At 37.2% G+C, this 20956-nt stretch overlaps 1 protein-coding gene across 7 annotated transcripts in view; it reads right to left on the bottom strand.

Annotated features, from left to right (window-relative positions):
- Window positions 1-20956, bottom strand: part of MACF1 (microtubule actin crosslinking factor 1) — a 314885-nt gene that overhangs the window by 38703 nt on the left and 255226 nt on the right. For all 7 annotated transcript variants that reach the window (XM_045548191.1, XM_045548189.1, XM_045548188.1 and 4 more), the window contains 21 exons: window positions 17240-17401; window positions 16876-17046; window positions 15899-16065; window positions 13475-13634; window positions 12797-13123; window positions 11733-11817; window positions 10969-11210; window positions 10075-10281; window positions 8664-8783; window positions 8112-8219; window positions 7111-7329; window positions 5917-6120; window positions 5173-5181; window positions 3976-4207; window positions 3112-3338; window positions 2068-2190; window positions 1868-1969; window positions 1161-1262; window positions 897-1070; window positions 650-805; window positions 312-509 (listed from right to left, as the gene is read on the bottom strand). In XM_045548191.1, the coding sequence (XP_045404147.1) occupies window positions 312-509; window positions 650-805; window positions 897-1070; window positions 1161-1262; window positions 1868-1969; window positions 2068-2190; window positions 3112-3338; window positions 3976-4207; window positions 5173-5181; window positions 5917-6120; window positions 7111-7329; window positions 8112-8219; window positions 8664-8783; window positions 10075-10281; window positions 10969-11210; window positions 11733-11817; window positions 12797-13123; window positions 13475-13634; window positions 15899-16065; window positions 16876-17046; window positions 17240-17401 (3495 nt within the window). The remainder of the gene's footprint in view (window positions 1-311; window positions 510-649; window positions 806-896; window positions 1071-1160; window positions 1263-1867; window positions 1970-2067; window positions 2191-3111; window positions 3339-3975; window positions 4208-5172; window positions 5182-5916; window positions 6121-7110; window positions 7330-8111; window positions 8220-8663; window positions 8784-10074; window positions 10282-10968; window positions 11211-11732; window positions 11818-12796; window positions 13124-13474; window positions 13635-15898; window positions 16066-16875; window positions 17047-17239; window positions 17402-20956) is intronic.

Genomic DNA, 20956 nt, shown 5'->3' on the forward strand with positions numbered 1-20956 from the left:
ACTATATAACTAAGGTTCTGTTGTATAGGGGGGATCTGACTTGATTCAAGAAAAAACTAAATCTGTGAACAAGGTTTTTATAGTGAAGATCTACTAACTTTGAATGGAAATAAAGAGACTGGGCTACCAATTAATCTAAAAAAGAACCACCCAATCAAAAGCTGTTCTTTCCAAACGAGTCTTAGCACAGAACAGACCTTCCTCTTAAGACACAGGGGGTTCTACCCCAAACTGCTTTCCTCTCTCTGACTTAGAGAGGCTTTCTGTTTATCTGCATAGCTCTCCCTACCTAACTTGGATGTCACACGTACCTGCTGCAGTGTCGACTGAAGCTGCTGCTCCCTCTCTTCTGTTTTCTGTAACACTGACTCCCAGCATTGGTTCATAGTTTCCAAACGGCTCCTTAAGCTGCTGGCATCATCTCCAGCACTAGATTCAAGAAGTTCATTGCCAGCTTTGTTGACTGTTTCCACTGTGGCTTGATGAGCCAAAACATCATTTTTTAGAACCTAAAAAGTGTCAAACAACATAATTTATCTCTATAGACATCATCAAGCTTGGTTCCCTAAGATACACACATCAAAAGGCTTCTGGTGGCAATATGGTCTCAAACCAGTAAGGACAGAGATGAAAAAATGAAAACACTTACATGGTGCTTTGCAAGCTCAACTTCAATGACTTTAGGGTCTCCACTTATTGGTCTCTGAGCATCTAACAACTCTTCAGTGTGTGTCAACCAACTCATCAGTTCTTCTAAGGCATGTTGGAACTGGCCAAGGGCCAAGAGAGCACCTTCTAACTTATGCTACTCAGAAAGAGACAGAAAGGGAATATTTGTTAGGAAATTAGAAAAGAGCAGAGAGTAGTTCACTGATGTACTCTGCTACTCGCCTTACCTGTCTGTGGGCAATTTTCTCACCCAGGTTCTCCCAGAGGTGTTTCAGTTCTGTCAATGGTTCTCGTATAATGTCTCTGTCTGTTTCATCAGTAGCTTTCTTTAGCATCAGTTCACCCTGGTGATTGAGTTTCTCCATCTCAATTTGCTGTTGGTAAACTTCCACTTTGAACTCCTATTAAAGACATACTTAATGTTAACATCAAACTAAGCCTTTAAAAACTAAAAAGAAGCAATTCTTCAAAAGCCATTCCCAGATACAAACCTTCATTTCATTTAACTGATCTTTAACAGTGTTGAGGTCAGTGCCAACAGGGGGCATGGTGCAGAGTTTAATCACAGTGTTATCTAGCCAGTCAAACATTGCCTAGAATAAAAATACAAGTAAATAGTCAAAAACAAAAACAGAAGTTGGGTGAGAATTAGCATTATCCCTGCTAATATAAGAAGGGATGAATCAAAACACCTTGTGCTATAATATTTGCATTTAGGTAGGGGGCAGAGATAAGGGATAATGCTCTTTAGTACTATGGAGATTTAAGAACAGAGCCAATGCTACTGAGATGAGGCCCAAAATAAACTACCATCTGGAAATACTAAATTTGAATAAAAGTTAACATTTCTCTGTTGAGACACTCATAGTATCCTGAAGCTACTATACTAAACTGCTTCAAGAAAACCTGGGTTTGGAACCTCTAGCAAGCAATGACTCTCACACAATAAGGGCAGCTTCACCGTACAGCCGAATGACTCTATGTCGAGCAGGCAATGGTGATGATTAAAATGGCAGGAAAAGTAGACATTCAGACATACGGCACTACTTTTCTCAATAGAGGTGGGAAACATTGGTTAGAAACAGAGAAACAGCACTGTCTTAGGTCCTGTGAAAAGTGATCCACTCCTGTGCCGAAAGCAGGAAATGGCTACAAATGAGACCCGTATTTCCTTGGTGGTCACCTCCTGGCCTCTCACCTGAAGAGTGTCCTGATACTGCACAGCAGCTTGCATGGCATCTTCAAGTTTTTCTAGCCTCTCTTTCCACGTTTTGTTTAAATTCTCCCAAGCATTATTCATCTAGGGGAAAAACATGCCGTCAGATTCTTCAATCAATACCACTCTTTAGTCTGAGGCCACTAATGTTCCATCTGAATGCCTCATCCATTTTTCCATACCTCATCAATGCTCTTCCTCACTTCGGGCTTCTCAGTTTCTCCACAGGCAAAAATTAAATCTGCTCCAAGGATTCGAATAAACTCCAACTCCTCATGGAGACCATCTGTCTCTTCCTTAATAGTCTACGTGTAATGAACAGCATATAAGCCAAAACAGAAAGCAGAACAGAACTTCCCAAACTTTGCAAATGTGATTTATACCCCCATCAATAGCAGATGTTCTACAGAACTGTCAATTTCATAAAAGCCTTTCAATGTTCATAATATTTCACTTACCTAGACAGTGAAGTTTCAGACTCTGGTTATTTTTCATATATATACACAAAATACGTATCAACTATTCTATAGAGATATATGTATATATAAAACAGTATGGGAAAGGTAGAATGAGCTTCAATAATTCACAAAAGGTTCATTCCTTCCTGCCTCCAAGGAGAGTATAATCTACAGCCAGAAGTCTATTTTAGAGAAGTATATCAACAAGGGTAAAATAATAAAGTACAAATAAAAAATTTAAGCACTGACTGACTGGTATAATAGGAGTGCTAGACTCTATAATCTTAAAGAAGTTTGTGCCATATCCTAAAAATTGGTTCATGGACTGGCCTTATTGACAGGGGTAGGGATGGGGAAAATTTCTGTGGGGAAAAATAGCTGAAATAAAATAAGAAATAGAGATAATATCAAGATAGGCTTGGCTTGTGCTAAAAGGACGAGAAGAGGTGAGAAATGCATTTAGTAAAAACTAGACTCCCCAAAAAGACTAGAAAAAGGTATGTCAAAGTAACAATTGTTATCTCTTGATGATGAGTCCAAAACTGATTTTCATTTTCTACCATCTATTTTTTTTTTTACATTAAAGACATTTACCATAATGAGCAGATATTTTTTTCAAGTGGAAAAGAAGCCTTAACTTAAAAAAAAAATTTTAGAAAATTTTTGAGGAACTCAGCCTGGGTAAGCAGTTAACAACACAACATACTTCGATAAAGTGCTTTTCTAGAGGACAAACACGTGAGAGGAGGGGTTCTGTTTCTTTCTTACCTCTGCGGCTTCAACCTGTTGTTTGATGATGGATGGGTCAATGCCTGGGCTTTCCAAGTCATGAACAATATCCTGGGTATCTTTGATGGTGGTCAGGAGAGCTGCCATATCATACCAGAACTTCTCCGCTAATTCAAGGACATCAAGAAATTTAATTTCTCGCTCTTCAGCCCGAGCTTTAATGTCCTCCCAGAAGAATACCATTTGATCCAATTTATCTTGGATTTCTGAGGAGGTAAAAAAGATAAGTGAATAGAACTTCTCTAAGTACTTGAAATCAGTTTCATCAGAAATTCCATCTAACCTTTCCAATGAAACCATCTTTAAAAAAAACGCTCTAAACATTTATAACTGAAGGATACTTTTCTATCTTAGTTTTATTATTTCTACATTAGCATTTTAGGCTTATGTTGGTCTCTCACACAAAGGGATAACAGAGGTAATCTGAAAATAAACTAATATAAAGGTACTGCTAAGATACAAAACCTCTAATGTACAAAGAGGCTGAAATGAGAACTCTATTTGTAGTGTTCTATGTTGAACTTGTATGTTTTCCCATGGAAACTGTTATAAAAGGTAGTTATGTTGTACCCACTATTGATACTGTAGTTTACTCACATTAGGGGGTTAAAGGAGCATTTGTTTCCTGGCCTGGGAATCTAACTACCAATTGTAACCTTGTTTCAATGGGGAAATGTGTTCTGAATTCTAAATGACCTTCAAATGACTTGCTGGAATACTCATTACTGGGGGACTGCCTTTCTATTCAATGAAATAAATATATCTGGTGGGATGCTGGAGACAACCACAGCCTTGAATTTATTCTACTGATTTTCTTTAAAAATAATTACACCCATCAAGCACCTTTTGCAGCCAGATCCTTGTCTGCTCCCTGAGATCGCCCAATGAGCTCTTCTCCACGGCGCTTCAGACCCTCAAAGGACGGCTGCAGTTTTTCTAGCTCCATGGTGGCACTCTTATTGTCACTGATGCACTCTCTGATCTTGTCTACTTCAGCAGGGATCAGTGGTGGCATACGGAGGCGAGAGGAAAGATTCTCCAGAGTCTCCAACATAGGTTCAATTTTATCATGAAACTAAACAAATGTTGAAACATTAGCCATCACAGCAACACCTCATCACACTTCTTGGGGAAGTGTTAGGGAACAAGGACAAGGTATAAATCTACTACTGTTTAGGATAACCTGTGCTCAGCCCAGCCCAATGGCTGTTAAGTATTGGGTTTGGCTAAGAAACTGTTTGGGCACAGTACACCAGAGCTGACCCATCAGATAAAAAAAAAGCCAATATTTATTTTAAGAATAAAAAGATATTAATATACCAGAAATCAACTCAAATCTTTATTGCTGCAACAATATTTCTCCTATTTCAACCAATGTAATGAAAAAGGGACAAGACTATGAAACCAGTGAGAGTCAGTATGTCAACATCTCAGATGACAGTTGCATGCAACAGACTAGACCAAGAAGTTAGATGCCTTCCACCAGCTGTGTAAATGGATGGGGAACTTAAAATGCTACATGATTTGGCATTTAAAAGTATCATGGCATGCAATTTAACAACCCACCGTATGGAATAGTGAGAGAGGAAAATGTTGGCATGATGAAAGGCAATTAAGGAAGACCAAATCTAATCTTATTCTGAAATAACAATTACCTTCCCACCTTTTTGGTTCTTTGAATAACATGACTACAATTATAAAATTCTCATTTATAACAATTCAGAGAGAGGAGAAAAGGCAGCGAAAGAGATAAGCTTGCCTTCTAAAAAAATCTATCTAAAACCAACTCTGGATTCTTTAATTAGTGTAAGGCTTATCAATTTTAAATGTCCTGTAGGAAAAACATGGTGGGATTTCCTTAACAAAATCACTTCCCATCATTCCCTCACTTCTAGGTTCAACCCCCAAATGAAACTGGCATGGTAAAGTGCACTAGTCAAATTTATTCCACTAACATTAGGGGAAATTTCATGATAGGTAATGCCTTCAATTTTCAGTTTTATAAGAACACCCTAATACCAATGGGGGTGGGTACCTTACCTCTGTAATCTGTAATGGTGGGCGCAGTCAACACAACAATGAAATGTGACCATGTGGGGAAGACAGGAGCAGGCAGCAACAACACAAAGTAACACATTCCACAATGTGAGTGAGAGATGGGACGGAAGGTGGGGGGGAAAAACTTGAGTAAGTACAAATATTAACCAAGAATATTGACTAAACATAGGAATAAAATACCCAGACATGACAAAAGTACCACTAACAGTAACATATTAGTTGAAAAGTATGTAGTTACATGCTTTAAACTCCACTATGGGTGGTTTATGCTTCTCTTTGGCTCTTATTTCTCCCTACCCAAGCATCATCTCTCAACTAGGAGCTAGCTTGTTGCTTCTTGAGTAAGAAAACTAATGTGCTGTTGTTCTAAATCTCAAAAGTAACAGGACCAATAAGGAAATTTTTTCTGAGGCAGTCACTGCTTTTGAATCTGCAAGATAAATTTATCCAAAATCATCCCTACTAAAGGATCATCACAACATAGAAAGTTTTCAGGGAAACCGTCAACAGACAATATATACCTGCATTTTATGCTTCTTACAGTATCAGTATGCCAATGTTCCCTGGAATAAAAATGCAGATAGGCAAAGCTTTCTAACTCTATCGATCACGTATTATCAACATGCTGGTCTGGACATTCCTGCACATAGAGCCATACCTGATACAGAGATCTCTTGCTTAGACTAACAGACAGTTGAAGGTTATGAATGTCAGACACATACATACCTGCGCGGACTGGGACACAGCCTCATCCAGAGCCAGGGCTCTCTGGCGCACCTCCTCCTTTATTTGAGCATACATGTTTTCAGCTTTCTGGTATTTTTCTTCCACCATTTCTCCCTCCTCAGGGTTTAACTCCTTTAGTTGTGGGCCTATCTTTAGTAGCTTATCAATATGCGGTTTGTGTTCAGCAATAGATTCCCTTAGTTGCTATGTAAAGAAATATGGATTAAAACATGAGCACTTTTATACCAGTTTATTTAGATACTTCGGTCAAAGATAATACTAACTTTGAGAGGAACAAACTAAATTATTAAATGCCAGTAAGTTCCAGCATCTCATCATTTATGGGGGAACAGAAAAATACCTAAGTCTTGATCTCTGACACTACCTAATCCTCTTAATTTTCAAAAGCCAGTTCAGATGTATTGTTGCCCTGGAAGCCTTCCTAGATACATCCTTTCTCAGTCTCCTTTACCACCCGTGTCATGCAAATCTACCCCAACTTCTTCTGTACTCATAAATACTTCTATGTACCATATTATAATTTACATGGTTTAATACCTGTCTCCCTCCCCAGACTGAGACACACCAAGCAGGATAAGCTACGGAAGAGCAACATTTCTGGCAAGGCAACCACTCCCTGACTTGACTTTTCTGCTGGCTACATCCAGTTTGCATCCTTCTACTTATAGGAACACGGGAATGGCAATAAGCACAAGCTAAACATTTAATAAAATATCATTAATGGTAATAACATTAATTGAAATGTCTATAAATTTCCCTTTTGTCTTAACCACATACAGCAAAAAGCTTTCTGACATTACTTCACAGCTCTCACTCCAGTTGGTACCTAACCAAGTGGAAAGAGCCATCCAAAAACACCTTGAGTCTAACAACACCCTATACTGTCCCTGGAAATATTTTAAATACCCTTGATTTTTTAAGTTAACTCTTTCTTTACCTCTGTAACACCCAGGTTCTCAACATCTCCATAATCTTATCCTTTAATCAATTTGTATTAAATAACAAAGGAAATAATTCATGTATGTACTTTATTATGCAAAGAAATTCTAACTGATTAAGAAATAACTTCATAATATAGAACTTGCACACGGTAGGCACAAATAAATATGTTGTTTTTGAATAAGTTACAGAGCCCATTTTTAGTTCTGCAATAAAAGTTGGAGTACTCCTTACCCTCATTTCCTCCTGCTGCTGCCTGAGCTGCTCATGATCAATAGCTGGAGGAGGTAACTGTGCTATTAGTGCCCGAGTTTCCTCAATCCAGGGGCTGAGCTCTTCATAAGTTTCCCAAAACTGGTTCACCAAGACTTGTGCCCGCTCTAGGCGGGCATAACGGTCTGAATTGAGTAGGCTAATGGCTTCATATTGCTGTATTAGAGACTCTGTCTTTTCCTATGAATTAAAAAAAAGTTATTACTATTACAAACTCTTCTTTTAAGGAAAAAATGTAGGTATACATACATTGAAAAGTCTAAAGGAATACACACTAAATTATTTAAAAATATGGACTAATCTAGTAAGATTACAAGTCATTTTCATTTTCTTTATATTTATCTGAAAAATTATGTCTATAATTTTTGAAAGATGAAAATAAAACTAAAGACAGTAAAATAGCACAAGCACAGTAAAATTAACCGTTCAGTAATGACACACACCCTTAGATACAGACTATAACAGATCAGTTTAAAACTGAACATCTCAGGGGCTATGATGGAATCTTTGCCCATTGAGTTTTGCCTTTTTTCCTCTGATAAAAAATGTCTGCAGAAATCTGGCATTTATCCTTCAAAGGTTTATGATGAGTAGCTCAGTCAATTTATAAATGTTTTTGAGAAAGTGTGGTTGACCATACCCTTTTAAAAACCCTACCATAAATTCCTTGAAAAGTAACTCAAAGCTTACTCCCTAAGGAGTAAGGATAAGTAGCAATTTCTTTGTTATAAAGAAGATGGATTTGCAATATATTTCACATTATATACTAGGGCTGTTTAGACATTTGTGAACACGGGGTTAGGAGTCTGAATTCCCTAGAACATCAAGTTTGACTTTAATGACAATCAGCATTAAGAAAGTTCAGGAGGAAAAAAAATCTTAAACTATCATTTCACAATTGTACTTCTAATTCACCATAATCAAGACAGGAACAATGTGGCGCATAAATCAATGTCATTCACCTGTAATATAGCTTTCTGCTCCTCCCCACACGTGCCAAAGATTTCACCACGGTGACTGAAGAGTTCATCCATTGAATCTTTGTGTCGAATGATGTCAATGGAGAAAGCCTTTGAAAAGCAAACTGTAGTTAAGTCAGGAAGTAAAAAGAGCCTGAGCCTGTGTTAGTGAATGGTAAGACACAACGTGCGAAAAATTCTTTGCTTTAAAGCCACATCAAAAATTGTTCTTACAAAGTTAGACACTTTGTCTATCCAACATCTTTTTTTGCTTTTCTTCTTTAGCAGCTTACACAAACATCCTCCCTCCTAAAAGTCATCCAGGAAACTGCTAACTATTCTTTCCTGGATTAATGGGCCTATTTTTCCTTTTTCGCAAAGCAAAAAATTTCTTCCTTACCCCAACTAAGTATATATAAAATTAATTTCTATTCTCCATCATGCCATTAAATCGTTCCACTTGACATAGGTTAATCAGAATCTCTCCTAGTCACTCGAAGCTACCGATGATTCTATTAGCTCAGGTCAGAGTGGGCACACCAGTGTTACACTTACCTTCTGTACCTGCAGCTGGGCTGTGGTCTGGTCCTGTTCCAGGCGAATTGGACCCAGGGCCATCAGTTTCCGTTTTGTTTCAGCAACCCAAGCTAGTTCTGCATCAGCAGCTTGCTCATACTAATAGAGGTAATGAAGAAAAATAAACAAATTACATACAGCCAAAGTCTCCTTCTTAGAACTCTAATTTATTCAACATAGAAGGGCCTGGATTTTCAGTAATATAATTTGTATCTCATAAAGTAAAGGCCAAACTAGGAAGAATCACAAGCCCAGATGCAAACAAATTAGAATTGATCATATTTCAACTTCTTTAAAGGAAGTTACAGAACCTACTTAGTGGTCCTACAGATAAAAACAACAGAAATTGACACCCTTCAAAAGAAATATACCTTTAATCAATACTTTGATGTGAGTGAGTGCACTCTTTCTGCCAATCCCATTTCCTACCCCAGACATTAAACAGTAGCAGTTTTAGTCAGATGTTTAACTATAAACTTAGCATGGCCATAGACAGTTGAGTCAAGTACTTACTCAACGGAAGGAGCATTAGAAACACCAGATCTGGTTATGTAATAACAAAAACATGCTCTATATGACTTTTGTATCATGAGGGTCCCCCCATCTTTTATCTCTTCCTCTTTGACTTTGCCAACCTGCACTGTTATTTAAAATAGGCTTCTCCCAAGCTCAATAAGTTTCCTATTGAAATATCTGGCAAAGATTAGGGATAATGCTAAAGACACACTGGGGGTGTACCTGGAATCAAAGCAAATTTCTGTGTGGTTCAAAAAGCATTTGCTTATTACTATGAACCCAAGGAGTTATGTTATATTCATTTATTTTTTGTACTATGGACCATTAAAAGGTGGTATCCAGCTACAGAAAAAGGCAAGTAACTTTTTTCCAGAAAGCAGGGAGGAAAAAAGATCAAGGGAAATATGACACCTGTGTTTACTGAGAGGATTCTATTTTGGATAGCTCTGCTATTTTGGTTTGCATATTTGATAGTAATTATAGTTCTTGGTTCCTTCCCCTCTTCCATCTAATGCTAAGAGAGTTGATTATATCAAACTAAGATTGTAATGCATTTGGACCTTTTGGATCTAGATACTGTCTACTCCTATCACCATCAAACTTCTTAGCTTAGCTAAGAAAAGGCCTCACACAGACTCTTCTCCAAGTTCTTCTTTACTCAAAGGGATCAAGTATTTTGGGTCAAACCTAGATCCATCCTCATAAACCTCTACCCAATCATTTTTCATTACTGAAATGTTTGTTGCATCAGATTTAGCTTGAAGTCATTCTCATTCCTGAGACATTATTCTTATTTATATGGCTCATAGTATTATATCTCACACATCAATCCCCACTGTCTAAAATATTAGTGCAGAGGCATTACAAACATTACCTGTTGTGATCTCTGAATAGCAGCATCAATTTCATCCACCCTTTGTCCAACAGTGTCACTGACCAGTTTGTATTGCTCATTGGCATCGGACACAAGTTTATCCAGCCCTTCTCTGGCTCTCCAAGGCACCAGCTCTAAGAGAGCATGGCTCACCTCATTCACTGTGTCCAACACCAGCCTGTGCTCCATGACCTCCTTCTTTAATTCCTAAGGAGGGAAAAGAGTTTTCAGGCCATACCTTGCTAAATAAAGCACATTAGCAGCTGTGCTGGGTGGAAAGTGCTATCTCTACCACACATCCCAGCAGGGCTCTGACCTCCTTCCTTCAGTTATTTTTTCTTGTCTCAGATTTTTCAGTCATTCTGAAGCCTGACTTTAGACTTAGCTGCTGCCTGCTTAGAACTGTCTGCATGACTTCTTGAGCCAGACTGTCTCCGGGTAAAACAAACAGTGCTTCGTTCTTTTTTCTCGTCACTTCAATAGAAATGATAAATAATGTTTTAACCATAGGCTAGGCATTTAACTTAACAAGTACCTATACAGTATCACTCTGCATCTAGAACTATACTAGATCCTGTAGGAGAATCAAATAAAAACATGAAGTACTCTTTGAGAATGAAAAATGGAGGTAAATCATAAAATGTTACATACAAAGCAAACTTCCTAGGCATGTGAGATTTAACTTTTTCTCCTTTAGACTATAATATATATATAATTTATGTATATATTATACATAAATTGACATAATTTGTCTTTATGTCAAATCTTACTGTCTGTGAGTAAATAAAGGAGGGAGGCAGACATTTTTGGTTTAGATTTAAATAAAGGTGATAAACCTTAACAACTCTGATAAAGAGGTAACTTTTCCCTTTACAGTATGGAATGACAGCTCACCTTCTGTCTTTGCTGAAACTGGGGTATCTGCTCCCCTGTGGGAGACTGTCCTCCACTGGCTGCCAGCTCCTCCTCCACCTCCCTAAGCCAACCAGTCAGTTCCTCATAGGTAGACTGGAATTTGGTGGCCAGCTGCCGGGCTTGCTCTAAAGTTCTGAGGGCCTTGGAGCTAGTGACTGTGATGTCTGCATAGCGAGTCTTTATTCCATCTAGTTTCTCCTGGATAAGTAACACTTCTTCACCTGTGGGAGATAGCACAATTATTCATATTTAAGAGATCTGGGGATGAGGAGTCCCTTTAATCCCCCTTTCTTCCAATCAGACCTTTAATTTTATAGATGCTCTCTCCCTCTGGTAATGATTTCACTTAACATCCCATAAGAAGAGTAAGTGGGAAATAAAATAAACCTTCCACTTGATAAAAGAGGCCACTTCTGAGATTATTAAGGCCTGAGTTCAGCTTCAGGTGTTTCTAGACGTCCATAGCACCATTCAGAGAATGCTGGCATTCCACATACTGGAGGGCAAGGAGGATCATCATCTATAACTGATATGAGACAACTGAGTCCTTTAGTTTCCATAAGATTTAGCAGGAAACAGGACACAGGTCATCAGCCTCCTGGAGCACACGGTAACACAATCAGTGAATACCAAGCTCCTCATATATACTAACAGAAGTGGCTAATGCAAGGAGCTTACTTCCCTGGAAATGTGATTGTCTTTGTAGACCATAGAGGTGCTAAGAGATGCACTTTTCAAAGTACCTGTGGTTTGTTTTAGAAGAGCCTGACCGTTTTTAATAGCTTGATCTACATTCTTCTTTCTATTAACAATCTCTTCATTTAAAGCCTGAAAGGAAAGAATACCATTAATCCTAAAACTATGGCACAACAGTGGGTAAGAAATGTGAGACTTTCAAGAGACCAAATTTAAAGTAAAGAGATGAATACCAGTTTAGTTTTAAATATCAGGTATTTGATTTCCTCATTATCTCTTTGGTTAGCTCATTGATTATTCAAAATAATTAAATCAGATACTTATAGGCAAGCTTTCTTCTGTGCTGAATGAGAAGGGATTTAGAATTAAATCAGCTTTACCAATCTAGTGGTACCAAACTTGAACCTAGGTAGGTAGGTACCTAAGAAAGGTAGAAGTGAAATTCAGCAAAAATGTCTACTGTGTCCAAAATAAATAGAAAGTTCAAGAGAAGAAAATCAGCAAAAACAGGTTGATTTAAATCAGGATCCTGGTTCAAAACTGTTTCCATATTTGAAGTTGAAGAAGCAAAACAATATATTAGACTATTAAACAAATTGTTTTGCCTATCTTTACTACTCCCAAAGAGATTTCATAAAAATGAAATGAAAAGGGCAAACTTCTTTCTACTAAGATGACACAAAATCCCTAGAATTTGAGCATATAAATTCTAGAAATATTGTAAAAGTTATAACTACATGACCAAATCCTGGGCACTATTTAGATATATCTGGTTTTGTTAAAGTATTTTCTCTTTCATAAAATTGCTCAAACGAAAACTTAGTGATACCTTATCGAAAGATGTAAATCATGAATTGGAGCTGAGATGGCCCCTGTCTATGCCGCATACCATCTTCTAGAATTACTGATTTAGTTTGTTAAACACAAGTATTTCCATGGACTTACCTAAGACAGATTAGTACTTAGCACCAAGTCTATAAATGATGCACTTGTGTATAAAATAAAGTTGAAGTGTTTGAAATGAAGAAAACAAAGAAAAAGGAATGAAGAGAAACATAAATCAAAATAACAACTTAGTAACATAACCAGTAAGAATGGAAAACATGAATACCAGGTGGTCAGCATGCTGTTTATGCAGGACATCCTGTTTGTAATCCTTTACAAACACTGCACTGAGCTTGTCCTCAACCTCAGCCAGCCAGTTGAGCACTTCCACCTCATCCTCCCCAAACAGTCTAGCATTAGACAGTGCTTGGTCAAGCAGGGCTGCTTTCCGACAGCACCGGTCTTGAATCTCACTGTATCGGGTCTGCAATGAGTCTATCTTTTCTGACAGCACACCCTGTTCTGTAGGACATGTCAGGGAGGAGAGGGACTGCCCAATTTTGACTGCCTGGTGCACATCTGTTGCATGATTTTCTATTTCTTCTTCCAGAGCCTGGAAATCCAGATGGAAAAAATGAATAACAGAAACAAAATAAATGAAAACTAAACATAAAACGATGAATAACCAATGATATAACAAATTAAATAATAAAAAAGTTCACCTACTGAAAGGCAAAAGTAATATAAAAATTGGGAACAAAAGCTGTTTTTTCTGATGGTAACCTATTAATTTCTATTTTTACTTTAAGGATATGACTTTTCCAATTAATAATCTGACCATATTTTAAATAAACTTTAAAAAAACCCCACAGAACACATCTTCTAGAATGCTGTAGGCAGTTTTCTTATTTCTAGGATTTCTAATTCCAGTTTTGTGTTTTCATTAACTGTAACTACTTCATACCTTGTGCCGAATGATCTGCTGCTGTATTTTGGCAGTCTGAGTGCCAACAGGTTCTGAGTTAGCAAGCTTTTTCTCTGTGACAGATAAGAAGTCAGAAATAGGCTCAGCTGTCTCATGGAATTGTTTGGCCAGAACCAGGATGTCTTCCAGCTGTTTTTGCCTACGCAAATATATAGAACAAGTTGCTCAGGCAGAAAGTCACATTAAGATTGATAATAGTACTACATTCAGTAAAAGAACAGTCTTTACCAGGTACAGTTTAAATACCAATAGTAAACAAAACAAACATTGTGTAGCATTTTGGTATTTTAAAGGTTTTCACAGCATTACCTTATTCTGATCCTGTCATAACCTTGTAAGGTGGGCACACAATAATTATCCCACTATGATAAATGAGAAAATTGACCTTGAAGGCTTAAAGAAAGATTTGTCCAATCACCCAGGGAGCAGCAAGAGTAGAATGAGGATTACAATCAGACCTTCTAATGCTTTTTCTCCTTATACCACATTGACATACATCAAAACAGAATGTAGCACATGAATCATCTGAACATGTGACCAAAATAAAGTTAAAGGAGTCAAAAAATCATCAGTTTTAACTTCTCTGTCACTGCCACCTTCACTTATGAGTGAAGAGAGTAGCTGAAGAGCAAAGGCAGTATACTGTAGTTCCATGAACTAGAATTCCTCCTCATCTCCCAAAAATCCAGTCAGGCTGCTAATAACTTCAAGCCCCGGAACATAACTTTGAATTCAGATTTAAGGGGAAAAAAATGACCTCAGACTGGCTGAATCTGCCAACATAAATAGCAGCCAAAAAACCTATGTACTTCACAGCTCACTGGGAATCTTACTCAATATAACACCCATGCTAAGCTTGGATTTCAAGTACTCTGTAGAATAAAAGCAGCGAATTACAAAGGGGAGAGGAAGCCTGGATGCTAGAGGCAGCATGACAAGAGATAGGAGAACCACAGAACTCTATTAGCACAGATTAATAATGAAAGGTCATAATTCTGCCTGTGAATTACCAAGAACAGACAAAAGATATGCCATTTGAAAAGGCCTGGGAATATACAATGCACTTTAGTTCATTAAACCTTTACTTAATATCTATTTGTGCTAGGTCCTGTGCTGGTTATACCCTGACAAACTTATTTTAATAAGAAATGGTTGAAATAAAAAGATTTGGCATTTTGGTTATCTGGAAATTCAATTATGTTTAAATATAAAGAAAAACCTGTTTCTAAATGCTACCATTTTTAAGTGGCAATCTAAATATAGAATTTCCTTTCCTAGTTTGTTTATGCCAGACTTCAAAATACATCTTCAATTAATGCAACTAAAACATATAATCATAAAGATTAAAGTTGAATTTCATTTTTTAAAAATTGCCTCTAGTTTCTGTGTCCTTCTAATTCTTCTCTGATTTTAGAATCTGAAAGTTTGAATAATTCAACGTAGTAAGATTTGGGGTATCAAAGAGAAGAGCTACAAATAATTTAGAAGCATCAAATATCCAAAATTTAAAAATTGAAATAAAAGTCTTTAGTGGCCTAGTGTAGTGGCTCATGCCTATAACCCGAGTACGTTGGGAGGCCAAGGCCAGAGGATAGCTTAAGGCCAAGAGTTAGAGACCAGCTTGGACAACACAGCAAGACTGTCTCTAGAAAAAATTTAAAAACTAGCCAATGTGGTGGCACTCCCTGAAAAGGGAGTTATTTGAAGACTGCCATAGGCTACAATAACAAATGATTGACTCTACTACTTTCTTAAGATTTCTGATTACCTCGTATTTGTTTTTAAAACGGACGATAGTATAAGTTTAAAGAGAAGACATCCATATGATGTATTAAGATCAAGTCACATGAGGGTTACTTATAGCTATGAAAAGAGAAAGCATTTTCTTCTGTTGACCATTTATTGAAGAAAGTTTATGCAACTCCTGAATGCCCATATAGTAAATATTTAACAGAACTGCAGACTAACTCCTAGATGCAAAAACATCTAATATTAGGATAACCTAACAGAAAAGAAATATAACAAATTTCGATTCCAAGTATCAAAGGCATTATTTATAAATATAAAGGCAGAAAAAATCTGTTTCAAAAACTCAGAAAATAACTTGGCTGGCTTGTAGGAGTCTGTGTCTGTCATTTGGAACCACAATTATACTGCAGCAGAACAACAACACAGAGCAATGAGTCTTACAGTTCTCAGAAATTTATGAATAGTTGGAGTTCATTTCCTGAGAGTCATTCTGGTTACGTGGAGCATCTCTAAAAACTTATCCTTCAGCCATTAAACACCTTCCAAAGTACCGTATGAATCATCCACAAGCTTTTAGAGCACTTCAGTGATAGTAAGTCAAAAATAGGACAAAACAAACCTCAGACTCATTCATCAAAACCCCTTTGGCCTTACCTGGCTGCTGCCTTGCTAAGTAGTTCAGTCCATCTACTTTCAAGACTTTCCAACTGTCCAGTGATTTTCTCTCTATCAGCCAGCTCAGCTGACTGGGCTATTCTGCCTCCTTCTGCTTGAAGCATGTCTACCGTGGCCCTTCTGTCATCTAGGAGCCGTTGGAGCAACTATCATATACATGTTCAAAGAAAATGAAAAGTGATGACACAGGGTCATTTTAAAATGTGCAGTAGAAACAAAAAAATCAAAAGAACAACACTACCCTGCCAAATCCTAAACTTAATTAACAGTTTTTTCCATCCTTGAGGAAAAAGCATGAGATACAGCATAGTTCTTACCAAACACATAAACTTTTCACACACTTAAGTTTTTAAATGGAGCAGTGATTGTCATTATGTGACTAACAAGAAATGTCCTTTGAACCAAAAGAAAAGTGCACTGAAAAGTAGTTAACGTGTGAAGTGACGGATATGTTTATTAGCTTGATTCTGGAAATCATTTCACAATGTATATGTGTATCAAAACATCATGTTGTAAACTGTAAATGTATGTAATTTTTATTGTCAGTTATACCTCAATAAAAATAAAATTCTCTTTGAGATAAATGTTTTAAAAAAAGAAAAATGCACTGAAGTAGAAATTAAACAAAAAATACAGACAGAACCTTGTACATGATATACATTATTTAGAATACTGCTGACTCTAAAAACACCAAAACCTCTTAATATAAAGCTGTGGGTGAACATCAAAATAGGATATACGAACAAGTAAAATTATTCAGTCTAACATACCACAGTAAACTAGTAGATTAAAGTAACAAGATGAAAATCAATTTCTACCTTTCTTTTCAGGATGACACAAAGTAGGTTCAGATTCTACTAAAACTGAATTGCTCCTTAAACTATTAATATAAGGAAATGTGTTGTCTACCACTCCCTACGGCTGTTACAGTTCACTGTCCCAACATTTTCACTTACCTTCTGTTCTTGGATCTGTGCTTTTACCACTTTATACTCAGCAGATGGAGGTTTCTGATTGGCTATGAGCTCTTCAGTATCTGCCAACCAGCTGAGCAACGGCTCCAAGGCATCTTGAAACTTCCCACAATGCAACAAAGCCTCCTGTAGCTGTGCAATTCTTTGTGCAACCTGTGTCACAGACATGTAGGCTTATTATGAGAAAGGAGAGAACAATTTTTAAATTTCTACCGACCCTTTTTAGTAACTACAGATTGCAGCTGTGAATTTTTATTTGTAGTCAGGTTCCAAAGAAACCTTAGATTTAGATGTCTCTTTTCTATGCCTTCTGTTCCCAGTATACTTGTTACCCCTTCTCACTTACCTTTTTATTCAGTGTATTCCATCGAGCATTGATCTCTTCCATGTCATGTTCTAAACCTTGCACATCACAGTTTTTTCCTGCACTCTGAATTAATCCCTGGCCAAGTCCATTCACCTGCTGCAATTTCATCTGAAGAGGATCCACTTGTTCTTTCTGAAACATCTAGATAATTGCAAGCCAAAGATTTAATTTAAAGGCTACTAGCCCCTCTATACCACAGTGACTGGTTATTCTTGGAGCATTTATGATTCAATGAAGGAAAACCAGGAATAAAAGGGGGGAAAAAAAAAGCAAGCTGCACAGTGAAGTATCAAGAAAACATGGTTTCATATTTCAATACATCCTCCTACGTACATGTAATTAGAGAGTTATGACACTACTTAGGTCTTTAACCCAGTTGACTCATGAGTTTGATCTTTTTTTAATCTGTTGCTTAATTTATTTAATGCAAAAAGCTATAGAGAATACAGAAGCATCAACCTCAAAATATTGTACAAGTTCAATGTATATGAATCCTAAAAAATAAGAATGATACCAAATGACTAGTATTTAAGATGAAATATACCTTGGGGAACAGCCTTAACTAACCACTGATAATAGGCAATGCTCTTCTCTGATTAGGACTAATAACTCAATTAGTCAAAATATATTATCAGTGTAAAAAACGCCAATCTCATAGCTTAATCCCCCTGTGGCCATTTAAGTTCATTCTGTTCCAGGGCCACAGACCACACACAACCCATAATCTTGAAACAGTACTCCTCTGATTACAAAGGGAAACGGGCCAGTAATGTTGGGAAATGCCCTTCAGAACTTTGGACACACACTCCGAGTAAGATGTGCATATATAGATATATACACACATATATAAATACTTTTTAAAAAATGATACTGTATATCCCTACTCACTATGAAGCAACAGAATTTTAAAACAGTGTAAACAAGTGTAACAAGCAATGTGCATACTTCACTACAGTCAAGCTCAATAATGACAGATGTTTCTAAAAGGAAAAAAAAAGGTCAGAAGAGAATGGTACTTTTGCCATACCAAGAGACTAAAGGAAAGAATGAAATAAATATTTGTCCCTAGAAATCAGATTTCTCACAATTGTCAGAGGAAAAAACCAGCCATATTCCATTAGCCTGGATTTATTTCCATTTATTTTCTTCCATAAGAAGTTCTTTCAGTTTCAGTGAGACAGGTGAGTCAATTAAGGCCAGAAGATGACAGAAAATGGAAGAGGACAGAAATAAATGTAAAAGAAAATTATAAGTTTGGGCAAGACTAATTTTGGTCAATATGAGACCATGGATCACACCAGAATTAGGAATCTGATTCTAGAAATAATGGTCTATGGCTAAGATTACCAGGGAGGGAAAGCCCTAGGGAACAGTGAAAAAGGAAGATGACAAAGATGTACTTCATTTTATACTATAATTTGATTACACCATATTTTGTTAGGCAACACTACCAGGCAGTTCAGCTAAAATGACTGTTTCTCCAACAACATGGTTCCCAGAAAAAGCAACTGCTGTAATTCTATTTTGTAGCATTGAAGATGTTTTTACTAAAGAAAAATCAGAGCAAAATGGTGGGGGCGGGGGAAGCTCCCAAGTTTAAAGTTACTGGTGGTACAACAAAATGGTGGTGGTGATGGTGGGGGCTGGGGGAGGGGACAGTGTGGCTGAGCATCCTAAATCTGAAAATCTCAAATTTGAAATGTGCCAATGAGGACTTCCTTTGAGTGTCACATCAGTGTCATGTCAAAAAGTTTCAGACTTTGGAGCATTTCTGATTTCTGATGCTCAATCTGTAATAGAGCTAATTCTTCTTTAAAATTTGGATTTACTTTGTTTACAAATATTTCACATTAGATATTCCTCATCTCTGTTCTATGGATTAAGTTGACAGGGACAATGAGTATTTGTCTGACCATTTTTCAAAAGTTCAGAAATATATGAAAGCACCTCTAAATAAATATTATCCAGGTATTTATTCTGAATACAAATGAACAGAACATTAAAGAAAGGAAATTTGAAAAAATTTCTTCCTTCTCTGGACTCCCAAATAAAGCTGTTTTGCAATACCAGTGCTTTAGATACATTAAAATTCCTTAAGTATTTCACTGTTAGTGAAATAGGACTGTGCCATGTTATTAACTAAGCAGCACTCACAGACATTTTCCAGAGCAGTACACTAGTAAAAATTATTGCAAGGCTGTAAGACGCAATAGGGATATAAAATAGAAAATTTCCCAAAGAACTTCTTGAAACACTTCTATCTTTGGGGATACTGCATTTTCCCAGTTTCATCCTGACTGATCCTCTTTTTCATGACCTTTGTTCTCTTTCTCCTTCTCTCCTAGAATTCTAAATACTGGAGACTTTAAGGATGGGGGTGAGGGGAGGATGTCCTGTCAGTCCTGGGCCTTCTTCTCATTCTATACTCTTCACAGGCAATCCCATCCATTCCCACAGGTTAAAATTAACCGAGATAAATGCTTATGACTCTCAATTTATATCTCTGAGTTTCAAACCTTTATATCCAATTGCTTTCTTAACATCACCATACAAATGAAATACAGGGATCTCAAACCTAATGGCTACAAAATAGAACAGTATCTCCCACTTTCCTCTCCCCCCAAATCTGTTCTTTCTTAAATCAATGATTTACTACTGCCCTCATCCACTCAGTTGTACAAAACAGAACCCAGTCATCTTTAATAACTCCCTCTCCTTCATCCCCAACACAAAAGACACTGACACTGTCAGTTCTTGTTGATTTTACCTCCAAAATATATCTTGACTCCATCCAATTGTCTTCAAATCCACTATTCAACCAGGCCAATTCTATTCACTGTAGGAGCCTAGTACCTGGCACAGAGTAGGTACTCAATAAATCCTTGTATACAAATGATGTTAGGAAAAGCAAATAAATCCATGAAGGTTCTGTAGATCAGCAGAGCATTCAAACACTGAACTGGGATTGTGGTGCTCTCCAATTTTTGCTTAAATAGACTCCCCTGGAAAATTTTAATTTTATAGAATCCCCATTTTATAACAAAAGACATTTTTTCTTCCTTTGAACCAGTGACTGGGAATAAAGATGAGGAAGTCTATGAACGAATGGGGAGTTTAAATAACTGATGATTAGTGGATCTCAGATCCCACTACAGAAATAGCAAACTTTTTTTGGCATTTTGCTTATTCTACCAAACTGTTATTATTGGCTATTAGAAAGTTTATATCTACGTCAACCATGTACACACATGTGCATTTGTACATACATGTACAGAGAGGATCTAAAGCAATTCATTCTAAATCACATTCCAGGTATGACCACTTGTCAAGTTCTAAGTGTTTATGTATAAAAATGACAGGTTCAGTTGCCTCTAGGAACCCTCTTAAAACAGAGGAAATAAAATTCATACATCTCTCATCCTGGAAAAACTTTTTTTTTGGAGACAGGGTCTCACTCTGTCTACCTGGCTAGAGTGCAGTAGCGTCACCATAGCTCACTGCAACCTCAAATTCCTTGGGCTCAAGTGATCCTCCTACCTCAGCCTCCCAAGTAGCTGGGACTACAGGCGTGCATCACCATGCCCAGCTAAATTTTCTATCTTTTTGTACAAATGGGATCTCACTCTTGCTCAGACTGGTCTTGAACTCCTGGCCTCAAGTGATCCTCCTGCCTTGGCCCTCCAAACCGCCAGGGTG

This window comes from Lemur catta, chromosome 3 (assembly GCF_020740605.2).
Source record: "Lemur catta isolate mLemCat1 chromosome 3, mLemCat1.pri, whole genome shotgun sequence".
Taxonomy (NCBI): domain Eukaryota; kingdom Metazoa; phylum Chordata; class Mammalia; order Primates; family Lemuridae; genus Lemur; species Lemur catta.